Source organism: Panthera tigris, chromosome B3 (assembly GCF_018350195.1).
Source record: "Panthera tigris isolate Pti1 chromosome B3, P.tigris_Pti1_mat1.1, whole genome shotgun sequence".
NCBI classification, from domain to species: domain Eukaryota; kingdom Metazoa; phylum Chordata; class Mammalia; order Carnivora; family Felidae; genus Panthera; species Panthera tigris.
The window spans coordinates 30091309-30112486 of NC_056665.1; the positions used below are offsets into that span (position 1 = coordinate 30091309).

General features: G+C 39.5%; 1 protein-coding gene and 1 pseudogene across 15 annotated transcripts in view; one reads left to right on the forward strand and one right to left on the reverse strand.

The window, feature by feature from the left end:
* PEAK1 (pseudopodium enriched atypical kinase 1) overlaps positions 1–21178 on the reverse strand; it is a 369695-nt gene that overhangs the window by 64306 nt on the left and 284211 nt on the right. For all 15 annotated transcript variants that reach the window (XR_006218480.1, XR_006218481.1, XR_006218479.1 and 12 more), the window contains one exon: positions 12446–15699. Coding sequence is in view for 12 of the 15 variants with exons in the window: in XM_042988332.1 (XP_042844266.1) it covers positions 12446–15585 (3140 nt within the window). In the remaining 3 variants the exon portion in view is untranslated. The remainder of the gene's footprint in view (positions 1–12445; positions 15700–21178) is intronic.
* On the forward strand, positions 452–2151 carry LOC102949803 (annotated as a pseudogene).

Genomic DNA, 21178 nt, shown 5'->3' on the forward strand with positions numbered 1-21178 from the left:
ATTAATTAGGAAATTCAAATAAAGTGCTTTTAAGAGAGTGAACAACTATGTTCAACTGTGCCAATGTTGAGTACTTTCAGACTGCTTGACAGCTCAGTGAATCAGTACACATCCCTTACTGGCCACAGACTTACCTTCTTGCACTCAGGCTGGCTTTATAAAAGACATGGCAGACACCAACAGACTCAACAACCACCACCAAGAGTGCAACAAAAATCACCTAGGGGTCAAACACCTCTAAAGTCAGAGTCTGGCTCTGCTACCTGCTTGCAGAGTGGCCCTGGGAATGTCACTGAGCCTGTTTCTCTGTCTTATAAAATAGGAAGAAGATGCACTGTCATAGATGTTGGGACAAATGAGATAATGTGAGTGAAAGTGTTTTAAGAATTATATAGTGCCCCTTCCTTGCCTCTGATGGCCTGCCTCAGCGCCCTGCCGCTGCCCCGCAGAAATGCTTTGATTACCCACAGTCCTTTGCCAAATTAGACCAGTGTCCAGGGCACTGGCTCCTCATCTCACTCAGGCTTATACCAAAGATGTAAAATTTGGTGCAGATGCCTGAGCCTTAACGCTTCAAGGTGTAGACCTTTTAGCTGATGCTGTAGCTGTTACTATGGGGCCAAAGGGAAGAACAGTGATTACTGAAAAGAGTTGGGGCAGTCCCAAAGTAACAACAGATGGTGTGACTGTTGCAAAGCCAATTGACTTAAAAGATAAATATGAAAATATTGGTGCTAAACTTGTTCAAGACATTGCCAATAACACAAATGAAGAGGCTGAAGATGGCACCACTACTGCTACTGTCCTGGCATGCTCTATTGCCAAGGAAAGCTTTGAGAAGATTAGCAAAGGTGCTAATCCAGTGGAAATCAGGAGAGGTGTAATGTTAGCTGTTGATGCTGTAATTGCTGAACTTAAGAAGCAGTCTAAACCTGTGACAACCCCTGAAGAAATTGCTCAGGTTGCTACCATTTCTGCCGATGGAGACAAAGAAATTGGCAACATCATTTCTGATGCAATGAAAAAGGTTGGAAGACAGGGTGTCATCACAGTAAAGGATGGAAAAACACTAAATGATGAATTAGAAATTATTGAAGGCATGAAGTTTGATCAAGCTTATATTTCTCCATACTTTACTAATACATCAAAAGGGCAGGAATGTGAATTCCAAGATGTGTGTGTTCTGTTGAGTGAAAAGAAAATTTCTAGTGTCCATCCATTGTACCTGCTCTTGAAATTGCCAATGTTCACCATAAGCCCTTCATAATTGCTGAAGATGCTGATGGAGAAGCATTAAGTACACTTGTTTTGAATAGGTGAAAAGTTGGTCTTCAGGTTGTAGCTGTCAAAGTTCCAGGTTTTGGTGACAATAGAAAGAATCAGCTTAAAGATATGGCTATTGCTACTGGTGGTGCTGTGTTTGGAGAAGGGTTGACTCTAAATCTTGAAGATGTTCAGCCTCATGACTTAGGAAAAGTTGGAGAGGTCATTGTGACCAAAGATGATGCCATGCTCTTAAAAGGAAAAGGTGACAAGGCTCAAACTATATCCAAGAAATCACTGAATAGATATCACAACTAGTGAATATAAAAAGGAAAGGCTGAATGAACATCTGGCAAAACTCTCAGAGGGAGTAGCTGTGCTGAAGGTTGGTGGCACAAGTGATGTTGAAGTGAATGAAAAGAAAGACAAAGTTACAGATACCCTCAATGCTACCAGAGCTGCTGTTGAAGAAGGCATTGTTCTGGGAGGGGCTTGTGCCCTGCTTTGGTGCATTCCAGCCTTGGATTCAATAACACCAGCTAATGAATCAAAAAATTGGTATAGAAATCATTAAGAGAACCCTCAAAATTCCTGCAATGACCATTGCTAAGAATGCAGGTGTTGAAGGATCATTGATAGTTGAGAAAATTATGCAGAGTTCCTCAGAAGTTGGTTATAATGCTATGCTTGGAGATTTTGTGAACACGGTAGAAAAGGGAATCATTGATCCAACTAAGATTGTAAGAACTGCTTTATTGGATGCTGCTGGAGTGGCCTCTGTTAACTACAACAGAAGTTGTAGTCACCAAAATTCCTAAGGAAGAGAAGGACCCTGGAATGGGCGGAATAGGTGGAATGGGAGGTGGTATGGGAGATGGCATATTCTAATTCCTAGAATAGTGCTTTACCATTATTAATGAACTGTGAGAGGAAGCTCAAGGCAGTGCTCCTCAACAATAACTTCAGAGAAGTCAGCTGAAGGAAACGACTGAAGAAAAGGCTGGCTGATGGCTAAGAAAATCACTATAACCATCAATTACTGGTTTCAGTTGACAACATATAATAGTTTACTGCTGTCATTGTCCATGCCTACAGATAATTTATTTTGTATTTTTGAAAAGACATTTGTACATTCCTGATAACTGAATGCAAGAGCCATGTACCAATGTACTGCTTTCAACTTAAATCACTGAGGCATTTTTACTACTATTCTGTTAAAATCAGGATTTTAGTGTTTGCCATTACCAGATGAAAAGAAGGAGCCTTTCTGTGGAGAGTAAGACTAATTGTGTACAAAGTAGAGAAATGTCCAATTATGTGACAACCTTTGTGTAATAAAAATTTGTTTAAAGTTAAAAAAAAAGAATTATATAGTACATGTGGTTTATATATACAATGGAATACTACTTGGCAATGAAAAAGAATAAAATCATGCCATCTGCAGCAATGTGGATTGAACTGGAGGGTATTATGCTAAGTGAAATAAGTTAGAGAAAGACAGATATCATGTTTTCACTCATATGTGGCACTTGAGAAACTTAACAGAAGACCATGGAGGAAGGGAAGGGGAAAAAATAGTTTCAAACAGAGAGGGAGGCAAACCATAAGAGACTCTTACACACAGGGAACAAACTGAGGGTTGATGAGGGGGCGGGGGAGAGGGGAAAATGGGTGATGGGCATTGAGAAGGGCACTTGTTGGGATGAGCACTGGGTGTTGTATGTAAGCGATGGATGAATCACAGGAATCTATCCCCAAAACCAAGAGCACATTGTATACACTGTATGTTAGCCAACTTGAAATAAATTATATCAGAAAAAAAAAACCAAAAAATAAAACAAAAAAATTATATAATAAGATATTGGTATTTAACTTTGGATTCATTAGGCGAACAAGGAAACAAAACTGACCCAGTAAGTGAGGGAAGTCTCAGCTGGATTCTTTACTTGGGAATATATTCATTATGAAACTCTAAGCAAGGCAGCTTACTTCTCTGGAGTTTTATCACCTTCCAGAAGGAAAGGAATGTAAAGCTGTCTGAAAACCACCCTATCATGGTGCACATAAACACAACTATTCTGCATCATTCTGTGATTAGGATAAAGTGAGAGATCAGTTTTCTCTAAAAGGATTACTTAAAAGTTCAATAGTAAGGACTTTATGAACTCATCTAACTTTAAGAACCGTATGTCAGCAAATGTAGATGTGATCTTTATAAATGCTTATAGTCCAGAAGTTTCTTTAGAGCAAAGAATATATGATCAGGAGAGCAAGCAGCTATTTTCAGCTTCTCTCTCCAATTTTTTTTTTTTTCTTTATGAGAAACAGGAATTTGATTTTCAGAGGCCATTCTGGTCCTAAGCATGAAAAGATGACTTTGATAGGGTTCTCTTAGCAAAGAATAGAGATAATGCAAATTAAGATATAACTGGAGCATAAGCATTTAAAAAAAACCTTAAGCTTCTAACTTTACAGAAAGAGAAGGACGTTACATTCTACCACAATCTGAAAAGTGCTCAGACTTTCTTTTTCCATACTATATATGCATACACATATGTCTATAAAGAGGTCTAGACTTTGGGTACTTTAGTGAGTAGCAAACCTGTATAGTGTTTGGCTAGAATGGACATAAGCCACTAGTATGCCTGACAACCACAGACAATTCAGGTATTTATTATAGCTTAGTTCAGAGGCTCAGTCAACTTTTTCTGTGAAGAGTCAGATAGTAAATAGTTTAGGCTTTACAGGCCACATGGTGTCTGTTGCACCTAAGGCTGCTGTTATAGTGCAAAAGTAGCCATAGACAACATGCAAATGGATGAGTGTGGCTGTTTTCCAAATAAAACTTGATTTACAGAAAGGGGTGACAGGTTGGATTTGGCCTATAGGCCATAGTTCTCCAACTTCTTCTATATATCCTTGAACCCTGGAGTGGATTAGAAGGTTCCTAGAATCGACTCCTGGATTACTAAGGAATATAGCTTAGTTCTATGGGCTCTAAGAAGATAAAAAAAGATCTTGGAAGGATAGAGGAAGGCTTATACAGATGAATGGCATTCCTAAGGCAGCAAAGGTGTGCCAAACCTTATCTCCCTGTCCAAAACAGAAGTTGGCAGAGGTTTGGACAGAATCCCAGCAGTGTGAGGCACAGCTGAATTCCTGAGATGTTTCTGGGAGTCTCAGAGAAACCAGACTTACATGATACACTGGGGGGCTTTGCTAATTAGGAACAGGATGTTCAGGGCTGGTGAAGCTGGAAAGGTTAGCCAAAAGAGGCCCTTCAGTGGGCAAATGAGATCCTTAACTTTGTCTGGAAGTATTAAAGTTATTTTGGGTGAATTACAGTTATTTTCTTAGGCACTAAGTTTTTGTAACTGATTAGAAAAAATGTTTTTCAACAAAATTTTTAAGGACATGTGATTGGCAAAAGATACTGCCTACCAATTATGAAATCAAGATGATTTTAGAATTTACCACACAGCTTACTAAAAAGACTACTAAACGGAAACTGAATCCAGAAGGGAGGAGTAAAATGAAGACAGAATAGTGGGGGGGAAAAAGTGATAAACACGTGAATAAATCAAAAATAAAAAAGGATGATGTAATGGGGAGTGACTGAAGGTAGGGGAAGTGACACTTAAATTGAGAGCTGAATGACAAGGAGCTTGCCATACAAAAATCTGAAGAAAGCATGCCAAAGAGAGTGAGTAGCTGATTAAAAAAGGGGTTATGTTTGGCACATATGAAGAACAGAAAGAAAACTATTGTGAGAAGTTTGTGAACAAGGGGATGAATAGGAGATAGGTTAAATAGGTAGACAGTAGGCAGAGGTCATATTATGTAGGGACTTTCTTCACTGTGTTGACACTATGCGATTTGATTTGAAAAAGAGTACTTGGCAACTTAGCTATCCTAGAGAGACTAGATTAGAAGAGGCAAGAGATTAAAGCAGGGAAATCAATTAGGAAAATACTTTAGTAAATCAGGTGAGATGATGGTGGTTTGGACCACAGTGGTAGAAGCAGAGATGGAAAGAAGTAAACAGATTTGGGATGTATTATTCTAGAGGATGAGTTAACAAGACTTGCAGATATTTTCTATGTAGGGGGTGTGGGGAAGAGAAGGATCAAGGATGACCCCTACTTTTTGGAATAAGCAATTGGATGGATGGTGGGATCATTTACCAAGAAGGGAAGACTTGGGATGGAATAGATTTGGAGGGAAAAATCAAGAATTCTGTTTTGGACATGCCTCATTTGAGAGGTCCATTTGATGTTCAAGTGGAGATATCAAGTGGATAAGCATGTGAATCATGGGGTAGGTCAGGGATGGAGTTATCAGAATATACCCAGTATTTAAAATCTGGATACCAGATGCTATTTAGCCAGGAGTTAGCCATTAAAGTTTACAGAATCCTTTCTGGTATATGGTCAGGATGGAAAAGGAAAGAAGAAAGCAAAGGAAGGAAGGAAGGAAGGAAGGAAGGAAGGAAGGAAGGAAGGAAGGAAGGAAGGAAGGAAGGAAAGGAAGGAAAGGATTTTAACTTTTAGTGATACATACTGAAACATTTACAAATGCAATGTCTGGGATTTGCTTCAAAATAATGTGGGGAAGAAGAAAAGGTTATAGATGAAACAAGATTGGCCATAAATTGGTAACTGTTGGAAATGTGGGTTTGGGGTAAATGGTAGTTCATTTTACTAATTTATCTACTTTTGTATATGTTTAAAATTTTCTTTCACAAAAACTTTAAAATAAAATGGAAATAAATAAAAGGACCCATTTTAAGATGGTATCCCTTAAAAGGTAGTCCTGTAGTATTCACGGTCAACATTATCAACAAGGCCCTCAGAAAGAAAGGAAGCCAGAATAACTGGGGTTCATGAGCAAGAGAGTAAGTAAAATTAAACAAGTAGACAGTCACATATACAGGGCTTTCTGCAGTTTGGGCTTATGACTGGATTTATGTTTAAGAAAGAACACTTGGCTGTTCTAAAAACAGACTGCAGAGGCAAGACATTCAGCAAGGATCATCTTAAATTATGGTGCCCTAAACAGAATTTGTAAAGAGGCCAACCCTATTCCTAGATACTGTGCTAGATGCTTTATAGGTATCAATTTAGTCCTCATAATAGCTCTGTTAGGTAGGTATTAGTATCACTACTGTACAGGTTGGAAAGCCTTAGCTTAGAGAGGTTAAGTCAAAAGTCACACACCTACCAGTGGTATACATAGAATTCAAATCTGAATCTGACTCCAGTGCTTACATTTTTCTTCCTATGTAGTATTACTCCTCATGCTATGGACACCCAAAGAGCTGCAGAGATGGCAGGTAGGCTAGTGTGCGTAAAAATGATAGTGGAGGAATTCCCACCCGATCACAGACTAGAATAACCATTAAATTAACTCCTCATGATCCAGACTTAGCCAGATAGAAATGATGCCTGTGGATATATTCCACAGGAGCCCAAATTTGACTAGTATCCCTGTCATCAGTATTTCCATTTTCCAGTCCATTTTCAATGCCACTGCCAGAAAAAATTTTATTAAAATTAAAAAATATTGGGGCACCTGGCTGGCTCAGTCGGTGGAACATGTGACTCTTGATCTCAGGGTTGTAAATTCAAGCCCCACACTGGATGTAGAGGTTACTTAAAAAATAAATCTTTAAAAGAATAAAAAATAAAAAAATAAAAAAGTCACATACTTCCCCCCATAAAACCTGTTTCTGCTACAAAATCTACAAGAAAAGGGCCAAATATTTCAACATATCATGCAAGCCTCTTCACAGTTTGTCTCAGCACTTCTCCAGTTTTTTGTTCTTGGGATTCCTTTACACTTAAAAATTATTGAGAAGTGCAAGGGCTCTTGCTTATGTGAATTGTAGCTATTGATATTATATGAGAAATTAAAATTGAGAAAATTTAAAAATAGTTACTAGTTCATTTAAAATAATAAACCCTTTAAAAATAATTTTAAAAAAATTTAAAAACCCTTTAAAACCCTTGAACAATGTGGGGGTTAGGGGCACTGTCCCTTGTACAGTCAAAAATCTGCGTATAACTTTTGACTCCCCCAAAACTTACTACTAATAGCCTACTATTGAGCAGAAGCCTTACTCATAACATAGTCAATTAACACATATTTTGTATGTCATATATTATTATATAATGTGTTCTTAAAGTAAGCTAGAGAAAAGAAAATGGTATTAAAATCATAAGAGAAAATACATTTACAGTACTGTATGTTATTTAAGAAAAATCCACACATAAGTAGACCTGTGCAGTTCAAACCTGTGTTATTCAAGAGTCAACTGTAATGAAAAAAATTTGATCTCATCCAGATATATGGGTGGGAAAGGGAGGAGTGTATCAGTAGACTTTTAGATAATTATGAATATTCTTCTTGGTACTATACCAGAACTTGGTAAGTAGAAGTCCCTTAAAGGTTACTTGCAATGTGAAATCTGAAACCATTAATAATAAACCTTTTGGACTCAGTTACATAAAAATCTATTGGTCTAATTTGCAGTTTCAACATATGCGTAATTTTGTAATATCATGCATTAGGTCATTTGGAAATTGCCAGTTCACTGGGTTATGCAGATCTTCCAAATTTTGGCACATTTCATCATATGATATTAAAAATACCACCACCACCACCAATCTCATCAGAAAAATCTCTAAGTATCAGGAAGCTGTCAAGGTCATGGTGGCAGATACAAGTTTTCAAAAATTCTTACTTTTATTTGAAAGCCTGAATTTTATCATTGACAACAAATACTGTCCATTGTTTTCCTTTAAGTAATAGGCTATGCTCATTCTTGAGAAAATATCTGCCAAACACTCAAGTCTGAATAGCCAGCCACAGGGGATCAGCCACTTGTTCTTTCAAGGCAGTCCATGAAAATGGGGTGGGGTGGGGGGGTAGTTCAGCTTTGTAACCCAAATCTTGAAACTCAAACTATTTCCCAAGTGTTCTTCCTTGAGGTAGCCATCATACTTTGGTGTGCAACAGAAGCACTTCATGTATACTTCCCATTTAACAGACATAGCCTCAAGGGCTGAGATTTAATAAAACTACTTCATCAAGGACATGTTTAAGTGAAACTTTTTTTTTTTTTTTAACTATTTGGACAATATTATGCGATGGCTTTGATTTCTGTTAAGGTGTAAGTAGTTTTACATACTATTGTTTTTGTGCCACCAGTGCAAATGTCAACGTAGTGAAAAGAATAATGTCTTATGAAAGTAGTGACTTGTGCGTGATCGCTATTTGACCTTGCTTTGACCACATTTGAAGAACCACTGGTCTCTTCGTCATCCTTTTCCAGCCACCTGTCTTTTTTTTTTTTTTAAACTTTTAAAATGTTTATTTATTTTTGAAAGAGAGAGACAGAGCACGAGTGGGGGAGGGGCAGTGAGAGAGGGAGACACAGAATCTGAAGCAGCCTCCAGGCTCTGGGCTGTCAGTACAGAGCCTGATGCAGGGCTCGAATGCAAGAACCATGAGATCATGACCTGAGCTGAAGTCGGATGCTTAACCGACTGGGCCATCCAGACGCCCCAGCCACCTGTCTTGATTCTGTCTGCCATCATCATCTCCTCTGCGGCTCTGCATATATTGTTCCTTTTGCCTACAATGTCTTTCCTAAGCAGTGGGAAAAATCCTATCTGTCTTTTAAGACCTGGTGTGTATTTCCTTTCTGAGAGAAGTCTCTTCTAAGCTGATCTAATCACTGTCTTTTATGCTTCTGTGTCGCTACACACATACATTGTTTTAGCATTTATTATATCGAAGGCAGAGGGGCTACTAACATCTTAAAGCGCCCAACGTGTGTCAGACCCTGTGCAAAATCTTTTATGTGTTTTCCTATTATATCCTCAAATTAACTGTGTGTGATAGGTATCATTATAGTCACTGTACACTGAAGAACCAGACAAATAGCTAAAGTGAAGTCAAACCCAAGCCTGTTATTTCAGCAGTGTGATCATCTTTTCCCTGTTTGTCCCTATGGCACATATACAGCATACTGAAGATACTCAATTTACGTCACCTGAACAGTCAAATAAATAAATTTAGTAACAATCCCATAATAAAAGGCTCTACAAAGTCCCTTATCTTTTAGGGTTTGGCCTGAAGTCAAGTATTTTTCATTTCTTACAGTTTGGATTTGGTATCTTCATTACTTATAGAAAAACTTGAATTTTCATTTCTTCCAACAGCGGGATGGTAATTTAATGATTACCACCACCATCAGGATGGAAACACAAATGCTGACATTTGACAGTAATGTTTTTCCCTTTCAAAGTTGCTTTAAGTAAATACCAACGGTGTGTCCAATTAAGTAATTATTGAAAAAGCAAATGATGTATCTTTAAAACTTTCCAAACAATTAAAAAAAAAGCACTACTTAACACCTCTTTTTCTGCTCAATCTGAGCCATTATGAAATGTGAAAATTCCAGGGTGCCTCTAAGGAAATCTTAATACCTCACACATGCTTTACTTAGACTGCAGCACATATCTTTAGATTTAGGATGGCGGTGAGGTCAGTGGCTCTCAAAGTGTAGCCCCAGGAGCAGCAGCAGCAGCAGCACCACCACCACCACCGGGGAACTTGTGAGAAGTGCAAATTATCAGGACCCACACCACCCCAGACCTACTGCATCAGAAACTGTGGGCGTGGGGCCTAGCAATCTCTGTTTCAACAGCCCTCAAGTTATTGTGGTGCATGGTTACATTTGAAACCAATGGGGCACACCAACTGCATCATTTGGATTCAGGGATGTTACTTACTAAGAACTGATAAAATTTGGAAAATATGACCAGCTCATTACAACATCTGTGAAAACATAAGCTGTACAGTAAGGGGTCTGCCATGCCACAGGGCCTGGGCTGCCCTCAAGCCCACATACGGTGGCACGGAGCCAAAGCAGAGGATCTCATTTCACAGAAGAGATGCCAAATCAGTCTCGGCTCTCTCTTCCAGGAGGCAGATAAACACACCACAGCCACACTTAATGAAGAGTGAAGCCATTTATCGATCTGCAAGAACTATCTGACATAAGTAACTCCAACCATGTGCTACTTAAATTGCTTTTTTCCTAAACAAAACAGTAACCTGCAATACGTGTGTTTTATTACTACTGGAGTACAATATTCTATCATCCACTTTCAACTACCTATGACAAGACTACTCTTTCCAGGAATATATTACTACTATTCTGCTTGCTTTGTTATTATATGGACTTAAGGAAAACAGGAACTTGCTAGCATTTTGACAACTATTTGGGGGTTATGTAAAAAGCTTATTTTTGTAAAGAGTATACAGATAAACATATAAACTTGCTAACATTTTGCTCGAAAAAGTGAAGGCATTAAGTACTCACTTCATTTTTATTTATACTTTTCTAATAAAAAAGCTGGTAAGAGGATCTGCCCTATCATAAGAGTTTGCTGTCTTTGCCAAAGAAAATGCCAGGCCTGGTAGAAAAGGCTTACTGTAAGTCAACAGGGAGGCAGACTTAGAATCAGATGAAAGAATACTCGGGGCATATCTTTGTTTAAAAGTAAAAAGTACTGGGGTGCCTGGCTGGCTTAGTCGGTAAAGCATGTGACTCTTGAACATGCGGTTGTGGGTTCGAGCTGCATATTGGGTGTAGAGATTACTTAAAAATAAAATGTTTAATGTCATTTGCAGCAATGTGGATGGAACTAGAAGGCATTATGCTGAGTGAAATAAGTCAGAGAAGGACAGATACCATGTTTTCAATCATATGTGGATCTTGAGAAACTTAACAGAAGATCATGGGGGAAGAAAGGGAAGGAAAAAAGCTACAGAGAGGGAGGGAGGCAAACCACAAGAGACTCTTAAATACAGAGAAAAAACTGAGGGTGGATGGGGGGGCGTGGGGGAGAGGAGAAAATGGGTGATGGGCATGAGGAGGGCACTTGTTGGGATGAGCACTGGGTATTGTATATAAGCCAACTTGACAATAAATTATATTCATATAAATAAATAAATAAATAAATAAATAAATAAATAAATAAATGAAATGTTTAAAAATAAATAAATTAAGAAGTACAGGGGATATAAAGAAATCATCCCATTTGTTACAAATTTGGGATAGTGGTTCTTGTTTTTATTGGCAGTTCATTAATTTTGCTTACAATATGAATGAGAAACAACAATTTTAGGCTTCCTAAACATAAATGTTTATGTGAATGATTACAAGTGAAAATATAAAAACTTCATTTACTCTTGTGTTCATTAACAGTGCAACACTGTGGGAAGAATGCAAGCTTTAGAGTCAGCCAAACCAAAGTTTGAATTCTGACTCTGGCAGTTGTGAGCTATGTGAATCTGGTCAATTCTTAACTTCTCTGATTTTCAGTTTCCTCATCTGTATACAACCAATTTGTAGGGCTGTTGTATGGATTCAAGAGAACTATTTACAATGTGCTTTACACAGAGTAGGTGATCAAGAAAGAGTTATTAAAGAAGGAAAGAAAATGGATACCTAGAGAACTGAGGCGGGTGGGCCGTTTGCCCAGCTGGCATTATGGATTCTACTACTGGGTCTCAATCTCAGTAACCATCTTCTCTTATATCACCTACATGTTAAATAACTACAGACTGCTTGCCCCCAACTCCACCCCCACCCCAAAATTTCCACAATACTTGGAAGGAAGACAGAAAGAGCATTAAAAAAACAAATTTTCCCTGAAAACAAAGTAAGGATATAGAGCTACACCTTGGTGAAAGCCAGAACAAATCGCTTGAAGAGCGTTATTCCATCTACAGTGAGGGTAAGAAGAGTATCACCATTTATTCATTTGATCCTGTTTCTTCCTCACACTATCATAGCATTTCAAAGCAACATATTATTTACTGCTATTAGGGTGTTATGGATTTGCTTTTCTATGTTCAAGCCCCTCTGCACTCACCAGAATGCAGCAGGCTACTTTAGCTAAAGATCCAGGGCCATAAACCTTGTTCAGTGCAATAAGATCACTTTAATAATACTCTAATCTTGGAATGCAGTTATAAAGATAGATGATGGCCACTGAGTGCTACTTCCAGACAGAAATGGCTCTTATGCAACCTGAAAGATATAAAAAACTTAGCATCTAAAAATGTGTTAAAAAATTCTCATATTCTGCCATTCTATTTTACGTACCTGAGAATTTTTTTAGGGATCTGTGACGGAGAAGAATGACTCCTTTTCTTCTTCTCTGAGTCCTGTAGTAACCCATCCTCTGTCCCATCTTTTTCTACAAGTGCTGACTGGTCTGCTCTGGCCTTCTGATCCACACCGAGCTGGCTTTGGGCAGGATCACACCTGTACATAAAGACAATGGCTGGCTTCTCACTGGACTGTCCTTTTGCCTCTGTGAACCAGTGATGGCGCTGAACTGGAGGAGGCGGCAGCATGTGGATGACTGTGCCATCCAGGCCCACCAGTTTCCCTTTCTCTCGGTCTTTCTCTTTGTCATCCTCCTCGTCTGTTTTCCGGCGGCGGAAGAAGCTTTTAAATGATATCCAGCGTTTAGGTTTTGCATCAGCTGTCCGCCTGCTGCCCTCAGAGTGCAAAACTGATTCAGCTTCCGTTGACCTGGTAGGACTGGTTGGCTTGGTCCAGTTGGTGAAATGCCTCTGCAAAAGGTTGCCCGCATGGTAAGGGGAGGAAGTAGAACGAGGTGGGGGGAAGGGAGGGGGTGGCTCACCCTGGGAGTTAGCCACTAACTTGGAGAGAGGGGCAGTGACTGGCTTTGCGAGTGGATCTTTCCGTACTCTGGCAGTGGGACTTTCTGTGGTCTGAGGGGCTTCAGCCTCCCCACTGGGCTGAGACGTAAAGAGAGACTTGGGTCGGACTGGTGTACTCTTAGCAGCGTCAGCATCTGGAGGGACTGCATAGAGCTCTTCCACACTGCATGCTTTAGGGCCAGACTGGGGCATTTCTGGAGGAGACTGTGGTGGTTGGATAGAAGCCACAATCTGAGAAAGCACTGTGCTTGCTTTCTCTCTGGTGCTGGTGCTGCTGCTGCTGCTGCTGCTGACCGTCTGAGACTCCTGAGTGCCTTCTATTTGGGCCACAGGTTCTTGAGTGGTTCTCTGGATCTTTGTTGGGGAGCTGTGGCCAGAACTATAACTTTTCTGTGGTGAAGACTGACCTCTGTTCAGACAGCTGTTAAACTCCTGAACCTTTTGAGCCACTGAGCCCCTTTTACGCTCTGTGCTGCTTGAAAGCCCTTTGGCTTGGGGGCACTCAGTAGGTTTGCTAGTGGTGTTATCGGACAGTTTTTCAGTTTCTATTTCTTCATAAGTATGGCTTATTACACTTGTGGTTTTTCCCTTCACTGAGAGTTCTCCACTTGTTCCAAGAAAACTTTTATAAATGGCTAGATTGTCATATGCATTTGGGTTGATTACAATGGGAACTTTGATGGCATTTTTAGAACTCCGAGCATAGGTTGGCTCGTCGTGAATGATGATTGGAAAAGGTGGCATACCAGCATTGTTATAACTATTAAATTTTATTTCAGACAAATTGGGTGACTTAACAGGGATGGTTTTAGAGGAAATGTTTGTAGTTGTCGGTGAAGTAGGTGCTGACTTGTGACAGTTTTTCCTTGGAGGGACATTTGGTCCAGTTCCACCACCAATTAATTCCACCTTGGGTATCTTTTGTCGTGGACTGGTACTGGAAGTCCATACTTCCTGGTATCGTATTGCACTGGATTTTTGGAAGTGGGCACTTATTTGTCCTGACGTCGATGCAGGTGATGTCATCGGAGAGTTTGGAGTAGAAGAGGAGATTTTTGTCTTGGGGCTGGTAATAGGGCCCTCGAGGTGCTCAGTGGCCATGGCTGCCGACACGTCCACGATAGTATATGGCTTGCACAGTGGCTGTTCCAGATTCACAACTCGGTAGGGCTTTGCTTGCTCTTCTACGGGGACAAGGTTAATGGTTACTGCTTGCCCAGCAATATCGGTAGAGGCTTTACTTTCTTGCTTCTCAGTCTGTACAGCAATCTTGCCGTCCTTCTCTTCTAATCGGAGAGCAAGGACTGCTTTGTGTGTTTCTGGAACTTTTACTGAGCTTTTAGGTGCTTGTGAGGAGTCCTTTTCCTGATTATTACCAGACAGACTTTCATAATTGGGCTCACTTTCCTTCATGTCCTTAGAATTTCCCGGGTTACCAGGAGATACTCCTCCATTACAGATCTTCTGGGATAAACCACTGGCTGTCTCAGAACGTGACTCTTCTGTTAAAGAAGAGTCTGGTGATGTAGAGTCAGATGACACCATGCTCTGCATGCTTCCTGGTCCACAGGAGACCACAGAATTCTCTTCATAACCATTTAGGATTTCATCATAACTGTCATCATAGTCTACAGCACAGATTCTCTGCAGAGACTTATTTCGCAGGGGGACAGTATTCCATTTTTTGTCCACAAAGAATCGAACAGGAGACAGAGTATTTGCCCTGAAGTTAGCAAAGCGGGGCTGCCCTCTCATGCGAATCTCCATGGCCAGCAGCTCTTCGTCGCTCTCATCCCAGCTCTCATGCTCCTCCTCCATGTTACTGAAAAGTACATCTTCCTCACTCTCCTCGCCACTAGAAAACTCTGGGTAACAGAACCGGCCCCCTTCATTACTGATCACTTCTGTGCTCCCACTCAGAATAACATGCTTGCCCTGAGTATCCTTTATACCGCCCATCATGCAACTTGGTGGAAGCTTTCTTTCCAATGATCTTTTATAGCAATCATTTATTCTTCCTAAGAATGTTTCTCTGGAGTTTGTTTCATTTCCTCTCATCTGAGGGGTGGTATCCAAGCCTGCTATCTCTTTTAACACATCAGTTAGACCATTATTGTTATTTGGTATCTTCTTTGCACTATCATTATTGCCATAGGGCTTAGGAACGTGGCTAAATCCTTCAACATCATCTTCATTATTATTATTAAGTGGTTTCTGATTCAAGGCCGTCCTGTTTCGGTTCCACCCTATGATGACAGGTTTGTTCTCACAGTGTTCTTGGATACTAAGTTCACCACATACACTCTGCCCATCTGCCACCATCATAGTGGGTTTCACAGCTATAGTGGGTTTTTTAGCCACAGGAGGACGGAAATTCCCAGTGTTCCTCATGCGGTGGTTATTACTGTGATTGGCATTAGTTTTCACATTGCCATGGGTGGCGGGTGCCTTCTCAGGGTCTGGGGGGAGCTGGTGTAAGCTTTTAGGCTTAAAGCAGTTCTTGCATTCACCAGGTTTCCACACGTGTTCAGTAAAGGTGTTACAAGCAGACATTTTTAAGAAAAGACCTTCACAGACAATGCTTTCCTTTCAGTGCATAGCAAAACTTTCATCCATCAGTTTTCACCTCCCCTATGTATCATAGCAGCTCTTGTAAGTATGATCAATCTGTGGGAGGGAAAAAAAAAAAAGAAAATCTAAATGGAAAAGGCACAACGAGGCTTATCATGATGAATGACTTAAAAATATTGGCTCCACTCCTAAACTTTTCTTTAAGTGAACAGATTGAAAGATTAATTAATTTGGGTGCTTTCTGAACTCCTTAAGCCAGTTAGCATTTTGGAAAGTTCGTCTTTCAGCCATAATTTTTGTATACTCTCATTGAACTATATATAATCTTTCACTTGATATCTATGTGGCAACGCTACTGTGAACTTCCCCTTCTGGAAATGCGTTTCAAACTGCTCTTTTTATTATCTACAACCTGTGTGATACTTCTTAGTCCACTGTAGGTTCCTCCTCCACCTGCCCTTTTAATTTGGCTACCTCATAGACTCCTCAATCTGAGTGCATTCAAACTAAGCCTCCGGCTACCCCTTTTCTCAACTGCAAGAAACTTTTCTACTCTAATCAGCCCTCCTCTACTCTCCAGGCCACCTCCTTTCTCTGTCTTTACCCTATTTCAGTTAATGTCCCCATCATCTACTTAGATAACTAAACTCAATTCTTGACACCTCTTCCTTCACTTCTAACTCCTTAAATTAGTCTTGCCAATTCTATCTATTACATTTCACTGGAACTCTTTCTTGTCATTACCAGACCCTGCTAGCGGTTCAGATATTCACCATCTTTTGCCTAGATTCCTGCAATAAGCTGTTAACTGATCTTCATGCTTGCAGTCTCACCCCACTCCAATCCAACCTCTCTACATTTGCTACTCAAAATGCGGACCCCACATAAGGAGTATCAGCCTTATTTGGGAACTTGTTAGAAATGCAGTATTTCAGGTATAACCCCAGACCTACTGGATCAGAATTCGTATTTAATGAGATACTACCATCAGATTTACCTTTCTGAAAAGCTAAGAGGATCAACTTACTACCTAGCTTAACTATTCTGTGCTCAGTCTTACCTACCCACTGACTCTCAAATGTCAGGGTGCAGACTAGGGGTTGCCAGCTAAGTAAGAACCACTTGGGGAAGCACTACACACCTACGTAGTCAATCTCTGAGGGAAGAGTCCACAAATTTGATTTTTTAAAACAAGTTCTCCGTGTTTGTTTGTTTGTTTTAACAAGTTTTAAGTGCACTGAGGTGTTGGAACCTCTGAGTTCTAGGAAGGAACACAAGCCCCTTAGGTTTTCATGATTTGGTCTTTGCCTCCCTTCTAGCCTTATGTCTTAAACATCAGCTAGTCTTATTAATGTTGTAAATCCCACTGGGCTACTCATTTCTCCTTGATACTATCAAAGCCACTTAGACATACCTCCATGAACAAGCACTTTCATTAAAAAAAAAAAAAGTTTATGTATTTATTTTGAGAAAGAGAGAGTGTGCATACGTGTGTGCAAGCCGGGTAGAGAGAATCCCAAGCAGGCTCCGTGCTGTCTGCTGTCTGCTGTCTGCACAGAGCCCAAAGTGGGGCTCAATCTCATGAATCATGAATCATGATTTGAGGCAAAATCAAGAGTTGGTCACCTAACTGATTGAGCCACCCAGGTAGGTGCCCTGCACTTTCATTTTAAATTGTCTGTTTACTCACTAATTTTTGAGCTTTTTAAGGTCTGGGCTCTATCTTGTTCATCTCTACATGTCTAGCACAAGGAGCTAAATAAATACGGTTTGACTAAATGTGCTGGGTTTAAAGTTTATTTAAAAAAAAAAAAAAACTAATCTTGTGACTCTCCCTTTTGTCTTAGGCACAGAGCTGCAGACTTTCCCACAGAATATCACTACAGTGTTATATTTCTAATTTGGATATTATAATAAAGTTGGCAGTAGGCATGTATGTGTAAGACTATTTTAATGGCTAGAGAGTTTAACTTTACTCATGTATAATGACAGCAAAAAAGATCTTTCATTTCATTAGAAATGCAGCCTTTCTGTCGAGTCTCAGCATGCGCGTAAAGAAAAGAATATTTTCTTTAGCTTGCATGTGTGTGTGCACACGTGTATGTGTGCACACACACGCATGCACGCGCACACACACACACACACACACAGAGCTAAGTCCCTTGTGAACAATACTCATAAAGCATTCTGCCTCAGTGAAAGAAGTACATACTTAAAGATCAAAGTATTCCATACAGAGAGCCCAACAGCCTGGCTGAAACCTAAGTTCATTCTTTGCTGGAGATTATCAAATGGCTCATTTCAATATGGTAAGAGTATATTTTTCAAGTGTTTGTTTGAAAACATTTATTTAGTCCTTCGGATATTCAAAAAGCTATCCCTTAGTTGATAAAAGCATTTCCTGCTAGTCTGAGATTGGAACATTTTGAGCAAGGAAAAGAATGGCATAAAATTAGGCTGAAAAGGAAAGCACGGGCCAGATCGTGCACGGCCCTTTAGGCTTTTAAAGATTACAGAGTTTATCTTAAGAGGAGTGGGAAGACACTGAAAGGTTTTAAATAGGGGAAACAACATGATCCAATTTGCATTTAAAAAAGCCAGCTCTGAGGAAAATACAAGAAATACGATACGTAGCTACAGATCTAACAAAATATGTACAAAATCTAAAATCTCTATGTAGAAAACTACAAAATGCTGATAAAAAGGTATCAAAGTGGACCTAAGTAAGTGGAGAGAGATACCAAGTTCTCTCAGTATTATGAAGACGTTAATTTCTCCCAAACTGCTCTGTAGATTCAACATAATTCTAAAAAAATCCAAGCAGGATTTTTTAGGAGAAATCAACAAACTAATTCTAAAATTTATACAGAAAGGCAAAGGAACTAGAATAGCCAAAGCAATTTTGAAAAAGAACGAAGTTGGAGGACTCATATTACCTGATTTTAAGACTTAGCATAAAGCTACAGTAATCCTGACAATGGGGTACTGGCAAAAGATAGAAACATAAATGGGGAAAGTGGGGCAAACAAATCTAGCCTGCTGCCTGTTTTTGTATGTCCTAAACTAAGGATGCTTTAAAATTTTTCAAATGATTAAAAAATCCAAAAGAATAGTATTTTGTGACAAGTGAAAATTACATGAAATTCCCAATAGAGTGCCCATAAATAAAGCTTTATGGGAAGATAGCCAGGCTCATTTGTTTGCATACTGTTCCTGGCGGCTTTATGCTACAGTGGGGAGTTGAGGAGCTTGGGACAGACTGCATGGGGCGCTCTCATCACTTTGCAGTGCTTTTCTTTTAAAAAAAAATTTTTTTAATGTTTATTTTTGACAGAGAGAGAGAGACAGAGCATGAGCGGGGGAGGGGCAGAGAGAGAGGGAGACACAGAATCTGAAGCAGGCTCCAGGCTCTGAGCTGTCAGCACAGAGCCCGACGCGGGGCTCAAACCCACAGACCGCGAGATCATGACCTGAGCCGAAGTCAGATGTTCCACCGACTGAGCCGCCCAGGTGCCCTTTTGCGGTGCTTTTCAAGCACTCCACAAATGGCAGCATTTCTACAGCTATGTGTATCACCCATGTAAAAAGACATTTTTCCAAGATAAAAATGTCAAATTTCACTACAGATATGCATCAATAAACATTTATAATCAAGTTTGATAAGAGGAAACACTAACTTTGCATCCTAATTAAGCAAAATGTTATCCCTACCCCAAAAAAGAATTCCACTGTTTGTATTAGTAGAGCTGTGTTTCAGAAAATTGTACTCAATTACCGTATTTTGAAATTTGTTTTAAAAATTCACGGAAAAATTTTTTCTCTTGTTATACAAGTACTTACATAATATCTCCAATTTTGCCTTTGGGCCTATAGAACCTAAAATACTTACTATCTAGTTCTTTACAGAAAAACTGTGCTGACCCCTGACATAGATCAAAATAGGCACAGAAAGGAGTCCAGAAATAGAACCCTACAAATATAGGCAACTGATACATGCCTCTATCAGTGAATATTCTTTTCAACAAATGTGCTAGAATAATTGGATATCCATAGGCAACAAAGTAAACCTTGATTCATACCTCACATACTGTATATGAAAATTACCCCAGATCTAAGCATAAAGTGTAAAGCTATAGTGCTCGCTACAGCAGTACATATACTAAAGTGTAAAGCTATAGAGGTTTTAATAGGAAAAAAACAGAAGAAAATCTTTGTGACCTTGAATTAGGCTGAGTTCCCAGATACAATATGAAAAGCATGATTCATTAAAAAAAAAAAAAAAACCAGACAATTTGGATTTTATCAAATTTTAAAAATGTTTGCTCTGACAAAGATACTGATAAGAGAATGAAAGATAAGCCACAGATGAGAAGTTTTTTGCCAAGTACATATCTGACAAAGGACTTTGTATCCAGAATATATGAAGAACTTTCAATATTTAATAAAAAGAAAATATCTGATAAAAAGTCGGCAAAAGGTTTGAGCAGTCACTTCACCAAAAGTACATGGATTGCATATTAACATGTGAAAGGTGCTAAATATCCTTAGTCATACAGAAATGCACATTAAAACTGCAGTGAGCTGCCACTATGCATCTATTAGAAAGGTTAAAATGAAAACAAAACCAAATACTGAGGGAGAATGTGGTGCAAGTGAAATTCATATGGTGCTGGTGGGAATGCAGATGGCACAGCCACTTTGGAAAACAGTTTGGCAGTTTCTCATAAAAGTTGAACACAAGCTTTCCATGGGACCCAGCAGTCTCACCAATAGGTACTCACCCAAGAGAAATGAAAAGTTATGTTTGCATTATAGCCTGTACACAAAGGTTTATAGGCAAAAACTGGAATAATCCAAATGTGTGGTGGTGGTTATAGGACTCCATGCATTTGTCAAAATTTATAGAACTGTACACTAAAAAAAGATTATATAAATCAAACCTTAATACATCTGACTTAAAAATAAAAAACAGCTCTGGCTGCTATATGGACAATAAGCTGGTGGAAGACAGGAGAGAAAGCCAGGAGACTGTTCGAAGGGCTGCTGTTGGCAAAATAAGATATGATGAAGATCTGAATTAGGATGTGGCATCATGGAAGGCAGAGAAATGTAGATTCACGAATGACTAGATTCTGGAGAGAGTAATAGATGTTGAGATTTGGGTTTATGTACTTAAATGATTTGTGGGGCCATTTACTGAGATAGACAACACTAGAGGAGATGATGCAACTTTTCGGCAATAAGATTATTAGTCCATATTTTGTTACCATATAATAGAGAAAACAGGTGAATTTAGAAGTCTGGAACACAGAAGGGAATTCTGCTGTTCTTGTGGGTTTGGGAATAACTACAGAAATATCCAGGCTAAAAAGAAAAGAAGAGTGAGCTGGGGAGGTGGTCTTGGTGGGTGAACCAGGGAGAAGAGAATAACTCTTAAGAAAACTCAAAAATGAATAAACTGAGGGTTGATGGGGGGTGGGAGGGAGGGGAAAGTGGGTGATGGGCATTGAGGAGGGCACCTGTTGGGATGAGCACTGGGTGTTGTATGGAAACCAATTTGACAATAAATTTCAGG